This window comes from Hippoglossus stenolepis, chromosome 1 (genome assembly GCF_022539355.2).
Source record: "Hippoglossus stenolepis isolate QCI-W04-F060 chromosome 1, HSTE1.2, whole genome shotgun sequence".
Lineage (NCBI taxonomy): Eukaryota > Metazoa > Chordata > Actinopteri > Pleuronectiformes > Pleuronectidae > Hippoglossus > Hippoglossus stenolepis.
The window spans coordinates 29,701,999-29,712,366 of NC_061483.1; the positions used below are offsets into that span (position 1 = coordinate 29,701,999).

The window sequence follows — 10,368 nt, forward strand, 5'->3', positions numbered from 1 at the left end:
GATGAATGTTTAAGCAACCCTCCAAAGAGGAACAAGGTTAGTATTTGTTGGAAAAGAGCAATGCTAAGATGCAGTTTTTTTGTATTAAGTTGATGTCGAATCTAACGGTAGTAATTTGTTTTCATTACTTGTTTAATTGAATTAATATTAGCCTAAGTTCACCGAGCTCTGGGCTATGGAAACACAATGTAATTGTGAAGAGAGACAGCTAACATGTCGAATATTCCTTTTTTTGTGTCTTTATATCCAGCTCTTATTGTTTGTGGGAGCTTCAATAAACCTGAAAAACATCAGTTAAAGTCTTGACCATCTTTCAGGGGATCTGATACCGTCATTCTATCATGGTGTAGTTCAGATGTGTTTGTATTCCTATCATTAATTTCTCTTACAATTGTTCGCATGGTGAGTTTGTACGAACATGCCACGTCAGCCTTAACAAACCCTTCTATTATCAGAAAAGTGTGTAAGCCTCACATATTCTACCATTACTGGCAATGACTCTTCCATTTCAATCGTCATTGCTGCTCCCTTCATTTCTATCAGACATTTTCTTATGTATAAATACTTTAAACATTGACACACTTTTCCATTATGTTAAAAACAGTTTCTTCTAATCAATGTCGTAAATATTGTAAATTTGTTGATGTGTTCAGCTAACGGTTTGAGTCAGCCTGTTATCGTTTTCTCTTGTACTCCAATGAGTTTGGACATAAAAAATGTGGGCTGAGCCTCATTCTAGTCTAGACTCGTATGAGTATGAGAAAATGGTAAATGCGCGAAAATGTCCCAAAAGATCTTGTGTGCAACATTTAAGAACAAATCTGTTTGTACAAACGGTTCTTGCATGAGGTCCAATGTTTTTTCCCCAACATATTAGAACTGTACAGCAATCCTTGCACACACATTACTAAGACTGTGGAGGAAAAAATAATAGACTACTAGAAAAGGGAACTGAAGTCCATTGACAATACTCTGCAAAACACACACTGCAACACACAAAGTACATTAAGCTCACTCTGGCCAGCACTCTCTCAGACAGTGGCTGCATCTAAAGACAATTTTACAGTTGAAAGAAAGGAAAACACTAATTTTATATTTTCTGTTTCTGAGCCTTAATGAAATGTTTTAGACTTGAATGGAAAAAGAATGAAAAAACTTCCACAGTAACCATTGAAAAAGAAAAAGAATGTGGCTGGATGAAAAACCGAAAACACTAAAAGAATGTTTTTATTTTCATTAAAAAATATCCCTTTGTAGTAAAAAAAATGATAATAATCTTGTTCAATCATTAGCATCATCTGTGTTAGATGATGGTGTACAGCAGATTCATCAAATACAAGTTTTATAGTTTTAACTTTAGTTTTATCCTTTATTTAAAGTCAATTTTGTAATTTGTATCTATATTGTTTGTAAAGCTGCATTTCTTGTATGAAAGGTTCTATACAAATATATAATTAAAATTATTTATTTTATTATTATGTTGAGTGATTGTTGTAAATTAATGGTTTGTCTTCTTATGTAACTATGCAACACTTTTACCCAAAAAAATTCTCTCTCTCTTTATCTCACTCTCTTTCGATGAGAGCTAATTTTTTTGGTGGATTTACTTGTACCAGATCAGCTGGGTGCGAGTATTAAAAAGCCCTGACCTGCTTCTTACCAGCATATTACAGTAACCATAGTTTTCAGCATGCATAACACATGTTGTGACACTGATAACTACAGCCCAGCCACCACATGTCATGTGTATTTTGGGTGTACTCACCCCATTGATCTGGGGCTCCCCTGCACTGCACTCCATGCAGCAGGCTCTCTGGATCAGCTCTCTGGCAGCCATCTCCTCTCCTTCTTTGTACGCCGCCTGGATGTTCTCCAGCGTGAGAGACGGAGCGAGGGCAGAGCGGGCCCCCATAGCATCCACCAACGATGCCTTGGCTCCCATTTCCTCCCCAGGGCCTGAGAGCAGAGAGACACACCCAAGAGAATAGAAAGAGTACTTATGAGGAGGAATGGGATCATATGGTGGCGTAGTGCAGGTTGAACACATCGTATTACTGTAGGCTTGTTAGCAGCAGACACCCAGAACTAGGTCATCTTATTAAAGAACTCTGTCACAGCTGAGTGGATTAGTGCACAATGTGAAAGAGTACTAAAAGGTAGAGCAGCACTTGACACTCAACTCACAAAGATATTAGGATTTACAGGCAAATACTAATACCAGTGCTCCTGGACTAAGAATGTCAATATCAAGTTAATACTCCCAATTCTATGTGACTAATGACAGAAAAGAGTGCTGAGGGTTTCCATTCAAATACGTGGGGAAGGTTTTTAATATCTTTCGGATTCAAATGTGAACTATAATTAAGCAACTGGATGTAAATTAAACCATAAATAAATAAAACATTCTGTGGAACTAATACACACACATAGCTGACCAAAAACATGTGGCTGTGACACAGATATTTAAATGAAACCGAGCTAGATCTTTTGCCTGGCATTAAATTGTCATAAAAATCATATCAGGCTACCATCTTCATAAACGGCATTCGCCACAATAAGACATGGGCAGTGCAAAGAGGTTGATATCTTTGATCAAAGCACGAGAATTTATTTAGTGAAACCATGAACATTGATTTTCATGCAGAACTAATGAGTCATTCAAATGATTGCTACATTACACAGTTAAGGATATGTTACCCCCACACTGCATGCACTCCTAAATATTCAATATGTTCTACATTGTTAGAATGTTCAAGTTTCAAATGTTTTGACTTTTAAGCGCAGGTAAATGTTACCGATTGATAAATTGTGCGATGATTATAATTTGACAATTCTAAGAGGAATGCAGGCCAGCAGGATAATAATACATTGATAATGTCTCTGCCTGATGATGATAATAGATTTTTTTTGTGGGCATGTGTGACAGCTTCAACACAAAAATGTATATCGAGGCTGTAGAGGAACATTTGTATATAACTATTAATGTCGCTGAATTAAAGACCATTTCACCTGTGTATGAATATGTGCTTTCAGTGTATGCACATAAGCATTTGGCTAACACATAATTGCTAATGGGGAAGAAATGAATAGCACCAGTCCTGACCATAACTGCAAGATCCAAATTGGATTAAGACTGCCCAAATGATTGCTGTGACAGACAGTCAGATAGACTCCTTCGATAACACAGATGTTCCCTCCACAGTGAAACAGGAAAAGAGAACAGAAGTCCACCATCAAAGTAGACTGTTATCTTAGTCTGACATGTAAGCATAATAAAGCTACTGTAGTCCATTTATTTTTATGGTTTACAGCTCGTTTTGCCATTTGACTATTTCTATAAATCTTAAGTTGATTAGCAGACTTAAATGTTGATCAGGACGGAGACCAACACTGTGTAATATTTCTGTAGTGTTGTGATGGACATACTGCTTTTGTCAGCCATTAAACCCAACAAAGAGAACGGCTTGTTCTAGCTCAGCTTTGACCAGCATTGAACTAATAATTGCTATGTGTAACATCCAGGGAGCTAAGCTACTCAATTAAGTTATCACACTTCTAGATGTTCGTCATCTCCTGTTATTCCCGAATGCTTTCATGATGGAGTCTTATTTGGAACAGCTAGAAGAGGCAGTGGTGTAGCATTATCTATTAGCATCTATCAACAACAGGATATTGCTACATTGCTGTAAGATGTCATACAGTAAGTGTATGGATCATTCACTCATTTACAACTCTGACACTTGATGTGACACAAGCAGAGCATGGCCTCAGTTCATCAGTGCACTTCTTCAGGTTATATTAGTCCTGTGCAAACAGGAGCCACAACATGTGTTTTCTAGTTTTCAACTGTAAGAGAGGTGTGTTATGCTGCTGCACAGAATAAGACTGTTAGTTTAGAACTGGCTTTTGGAAATTGCTGGTTAACAGTATGGTTTTCTTTTTCAGGGCTATTTTTTTTACAACATACACTACATAGATTAGTAAATAAAATCTCTGCTTCTACATAATTTGATGGTTATTAACCTCACCAGCAAACACTTGTGTTTCCTATTTTAGCTTTGTCTGAGCTGCATGTGCCTGTTTCCTGCAGACCAGTGAGAATATTTTATGAATAATTAATACAAAGAGAGTCTGACTGGCCTGCTGAGGTTACATGAGAAAGGCTGAGACATGGAAACCATTAGACCCCCATGTGCCTCCCATCCACCATCAATACTCCTTTTCACAGCTTCCCCCGACCTGTCTGGGAAAGCTGAAAGAAGAACTTGGGAGGGATGAGGCTGCCAACATCTCCTCCAATAATGAATTGTCCTTTTCACTTGTCTATCTGATTTAGAGATCAAAAGAAACACACACTTATGACTTCTGCTACTTGAACAAACAAAAGTGTCGACTAAAAATCTGTGTTTTAAGCAGTGGATGTGATTAAAGAGGAGCAGAGGAAGGAAAAGGAGGAGACTATTTTTTGAGACAAATGAGAGGGACTTGAGCCACAAATTAAACAAAAGATCCTGTTACAGAAAACACACGGACAGAAAACCCTCAAGTAAGGAAAACTGATAAACCAGCTAAGCATGTAACAATCATAGCACCCACTCCTTTTTATAACACCCACTCCTCGGGCCACATCCTTCGTATGTGGCCCGTCCTGGGCCACATACGAAGGACCTCCTACTCAGCTGACGTCCTCTGACACGCAGCAGTTTCACTACGAATCAAACATATATTTTCTCTTATCGTTGATTTGTTTGTAACCACCGCCACAATATCAACACTGTTTACCATGATCAATACTTTCCTTAAATTGATTAAATCTTTCTTCAGAGATTGATTCAACTCCTCTCTTGCTTACTCTCTGTCACAGACACAGACAAACAAAGGGACATCTGACACACTTGTGTACTCAGACCGGGTAAAAACAACATTACGGCTCTATCTTCGTATTTGCATATAGGGCGGGGAAGTGAGATCCGCCTGTGTGATCTCACTTCCCCTTGAGATCGGATCTAGATACCAGTCTAACATAAGGAGCTGAAAATAAAAAATTTTAAAAAGGCTTGACACGTCTGCTTAAATAATTCAGCAATAACTTGATTACCAAAAGTACATTTTCTGTCAATAGAGAAATTAATTAATTTACTAATCATTGAATCTATTCATGCTGTCAGATTTGCCACATCACATCTGGAGCTGGTCTGGCTCCCATGTAATCGGATAGGCCTACCAGCCAAACCTTTGCATACAACTGTACAGTACATGCCAGGACCCTTTTTGTCTATAGTGCTGCTTCACTCTCATCTGATGTTTCCAGCAGTTTATCTATTCAATGGAAGCAAAAGTGCTACAAAAATGTTTTGAGAAAAGCAGCTATGAGAAAAAATGCCGTGAGTATTAGGGAGCCTAAGCAGCTTAAGGAGCTGCTTAAGCAGCTAACAGAATTTCATTCAGGATTTTCAATTAATACTTGTAGTTCTCCACAATTATCTATATGTTGATTCAGATGCATTTCTATTTGAAAAAACATTCTTGTAAATTAAATAACCAATAAATATGAGCAGGGATTCATTAGTCTCGGTGTGAAGCTTTGTGTAGAAATTAAAACTTGATCCTCAAGACACCAAACACTTTTACTTTCATTCCCTCTGTGCTGGACCACAAGAAGAAACCGGTTTCACCATCCACCGCGGACAGTATTCAGCACTCACAGCCAAAACACACACTGTTGGGCAATCTGTTGGGCAGGAGACTCAGCTACATGTAAATTACTGTTTGCACTCGATGGGATGACCCTGTATTGGATACTTCAAAAGCACAATACATCTGTATATTTGTATAGTCTTGTTTTGTGAAGTCTGAAGGTTCTGACAGACAGTAACCACTCTCTTTCAACAGTTTTATGTTTGTGAATGGTGACTGGGAATGGTCCCAACAACCACACACAGGCTTCTTCTTTCTATGAAGCACTGCAGTTAAGAAGGGGCCGCTTACACTGTGTGGCTCTGTAAACAGATGGTGTGTGTTTTACATACATTTTGTGTGTTAAATTTGTATAAGTTACGTTTGTTTGTGTTTTTCTTCAACATACAACCACTGCTTTCATTTAAAAATATAAAGCTTCTCTGTCCTTCCTGCTCCAACCAAATCACATACTGTTGAGAGTTTAGTAGGTGGATAGTAGCTGCTGAAACATATAATACAGGTTGAAATATTGCCTGAAGCCACCACTCCCAAAACAGCTCCTTATTATTTTGAACGGTAATGCCAGCGAGACTGTCTCATTTACGCAGAAAACATATACTTGCATCAGTGTCACAAAATAAAATATCCCCTCTGAAATGTAATATTTCTTTTTAAGGTCGCTGAAAAGCCTCTAAAGCAACATTTGCTCAGCAAGGACATATCCCACTAAAATCCTCCACAGTGTATCTCACCCACATGTATGTGAGTGAGATGCATACAGAGGATGGCATCAGAACCAGGTTAATGGTTTCTCATAAACAGCCAATGCAGCATTAATGAGCTCTGCAGAAGTCATCAGATATATAACATCTTCAGAGCACACTGGCTGATCCAGATATTATAACCATAATCTGGTACCACAGAGCAGATTACAGGCTCAGTACATCCTACATGTGCAGCATATAAACAAGGCTCCATCACCATTTAGCTCTGCCCCTCTGCTTCTCTCTCCTACTAACCTGCTCATAGCGAAACAGCGAATCCTGCTCTTCCTCGTGCCACCATTGCATAGACAGCCGACAGTTTTCTTTTCATGGTTTCCCTTCAACTGCTGCGTGACTGCTCCTTAGCATCCTAACCCATCGTAGTTTGTGTTCTCTGGATAATCTCCCCTCTCTCCCTCTCCCACTGACTAGCTAAAGAGAGCGGGAGGATGGGGAGACAGAGGTACTGAAACAGGAGGAGAAGGGGGGGCAGTAGGGAGTGGGGAATGATGCTCCTTTGTTTAAGAGCGACACCAGCCTCTGAGCTTCCTGTCTCTCTCCCCCTGGCAATGTTCAGGTCTACTGCATACTCACACTATATCGGATGGATCCTATCACAACTTGCAAGTCCAAAGTGTCCAAAAAGTCATTACCAAAATGTGAAAACCCCAAAAACAATCAGTTTCCATCAATTTAAACAGGGAAAGGAAGCAATACTTCAAACAATCGACCAAGCTGCTAGACATTTTTCTGCAATTCTGTTTGATATATGATACACTTCTATTTTAACTGATGCAGCTTGTCTAGGGAGAGTAGACATTGAGAAGTGAGTCCGAAAAAAGTCACTTCACATGATTTGCTCTAAAAACACCTTCGACACTGCATCTACAGCAGCTTTGTGGCTATCAGCAATCAGGGTTTCAGTTCTGTTTTTGCTATATTTAAGCAGCGCTGCAGACTCTCTACACATCCATTTATTTCAGTTTACAGTCATAATCTTAATGAACCCTCCTGATGCCTTTAACACCACACCAGACTGTGTGCAGTGACAGAATTTAGAGTGGGATGGATGAGAAACAGGCAGATTACTCACTGCTTTGTGGCTCCATGCTGCTGGGAGTGTCTCCAGAGTCCTGGGGAAGGCCAACAGACCAGTAGGACATTCCTCCTGGAGTCACTGTTGAACTACCACCAGAGCAGAGGCATGGATTCAGCTATCACCCTGCAGTGACAAAGACAGAAATCACAAACCCCTCAAGTAAAAACTGAACATGACACGTTTCATACAGGAAGGATTTACGGCTGAGCTGCCATATTGGATTCCAAAAGGTTGTGTATGCAATAGTACTGTGCTAGGTTTTAGGTAAGACACACACACACACACACACACACACACACACACACACACACACACACACACACACACACACACACACACACACACACACACACACACACACACACACACTTATAATTATGTCAAAAAATATATATATTGTAATTAAGTTAAACTAGTTTGCTGTGATAATGCTTGTTGCAGTTTACTTCGTGAAACTGTAAAAATGACCTGCAGTTGAGCCACAGTAGGTAAAGACCGACTGCTGGACCCAGTCCTCTGAAGCCTGGAGCTGCACCACAGCTGCTGCACAAAGAGCTGTGCATCTGTTTATTCAAAGTTCAGTGAAGCTCGACTCAGTACACAGAACTTTAGAATAAATTGCTACTGTTGTCGTGATCGACAACATCACTTTTGTTGATAGAGTCCTGGGTCAACACTGCCACAGAGCATTGGTAATTGAATTTGACTAATTAAATCATAATTTAGATTAATTTCAAAATACTTTAATTAACAAATTAATGAGAAATTTAATTTAATTAAGTTAATGATGTAGTTAAAAAAGATATTTCATTATATTTTCAAATTTGAGTAAAATCTAATAATAAGCTCTAGTAGAAATAAATAGAAAGAAAAAGAGAATTAGATTTTTTGTTTCTGTTTCCAAAAATCCAGCAGATCCAAATCCAACCCCTTTCCAAGTAGTACAGGATTCCTGAAAAAAAGAAATGGGTGTCCTTCTTTCAACTGGAATTATTTTCCATTTTGCTAGTATAAACCACCAATATGTCGCTCAGTGAACCAGCTTCCTTCACTGTGCATTAAAGTGCATAACATGACCGTGTGGGTGCACTCCAGAATGCAGCTGTGAAATCTAATCTGAACCTGCTGGTGCTGAAAAAGATTACCTTGGCATTGAAACAAGTATTGGCACTGAAAAAAAAGGTATCACTGAATAATAAAACACAAGCATAAAAAAATATTTTTTAGTTTAACCAGTACTTGAATGTATATATTAAACTAGTATTTCCAGTATACACTGTCAGTGTTCTAGCCACATATCTTTCCAGAAAACAAAATACAAAATAGTAGACCTTCATCCCAAGCTCTGGATCTCTCTATTCAGTTTTCTCTTGTAAACATACATCATCTCCCCCGCTCTTCCATCCTCCCACACACACACACGTGTATGTGTGGGTGGGTGTCATGAGGTGGGCTTTACGAACCACTGAGATTAATGTATATGCACCCCCACTGTCACTTTGATTGCTAGCACATACTGTAAAAACCACACATTTGGAGCGTGTTGTAAAAGAGGAGATGTTTTAAAAACCACATTTCAAACCAGTGTCATGGATCAAAGAGAGAAAGTTTGAACACTGAATTACAGCATGAATCACAGTGACCATGAACCAATAGGCAGTAGAATACAGCCCACTGGTGTTTTTCTTCAACCACAACGTCACGTACCGACTCGTGAAAACAGGAGCTGTCACAGTGGCACCAGACAAGATGTGACAGTAAACTCACCGCATGCTCGGAGCTCCAGACGGTTTGAGCGCAGTAAACTTCTTACAGGCGGAGAGGACCCAGATTAGTGTTTGACATCAACATTTGACTGAACTTCCTGATTCCGCGATGCAAACTTTCCAATCCGCACACACACACACGCTGTCAGGGCAGACGAGGCGAGTCCGAGCGGGACGAGCGAATGTTTTCTGCTCGTGTTGTTGGAGAGTTTGATACAAACCCAGTTGGCTCAGTTGGCTCGGGAAGACCCTCCTGTCTACGCGTCTCTAAACAGCGGACATTATTCATCGCATATAAATCACAGCTCATTGGTAGAAATCACTCGACTCGACTGCAGTTGACTCTTCTCCCCTTCTCTATGTGCGAGAGGACCCGCCCCCACCATACCGCTGATTGGCTTAGTTTTAGGAACGACGCGTGATGATTGGTTAGTCTTAGGGAATAATATCAGGTTAGGCCAATAAGAGGCAGAATAGGGACGGTTCTTCTCCTGGCTAGAGATGTATAAAAGTGAAGTCCTCTTGTTTGAAACAAAACGTCTGAACCCTGCTCTGCACACTTGTCGCACATGCCCCGAAAAATGCAGAAGACATGTTTTCCACATGATCTGAGCTGTCACCACACAAAGGAAATAGTTGTTTTAATTACACAGCGTCTCATTTTTCCATCCTGAAGCTGATTTTCATCGTTGCAGAGATGAGGTGGGAAAAGTAGGCTAGTCTTATAATAGTTATATAATGATAATAATTAGTTGTTGATTAGAATTGTCTCCAGTCAGTCCCACTCAACAGTTTATCCAGATTTACTAATCTAACAACAGTAGCTCCAGTGTTCCCTGTATTTAACCAGTTGTATAGGGGGCAAATAAAAAAGACTCCCAGCTCTGAGGTTTTAAGTTAGATATTTGCATAAAGCACACTTTCAGCTTTTTATTTATAGTTGACCCAGACTAATAAAACCATAAAGCCTATGTGAGCTCAATATTAACACCTAAATGATTCTTAAAAAAAAAAACTCAAAATAACTTAAATGTACCGTTCATTTGCAAACTTCATCTGT

The 10,368-nt window shown here is 39.4% G+C and overlaps 1 protein-coding gene across 1 annotated transcript in view; it reads right to left on the reverse strand.

Annotated features, from left to right (window-relative positions):
• The window catches only part of lrrk1 (leucine-rich repeat kinase 1), a 59,821-nt gene extending 50,167 nt beyond the window's left edge, over nucleotides 1–9,654 (reverse strand). The window contains 3 exon segments of the mRNA XM_035155617.2: nucleotides 1,766–1,956; nucleotides 7,537–7,665; nucleotides 9,310–9,654. Coding sequence (XP_035011508.2) covers nucleotides 1,766–1,956; nucleotides 7,537–7,606 — 261 coding nt within the window. The 5' untranslated portion in view covers nucleotides 7,607–7,665; nucleotides 9,310–9,654.
• Nucleotides 9,655–10,368: the final 714 nt, after the last annotated feature.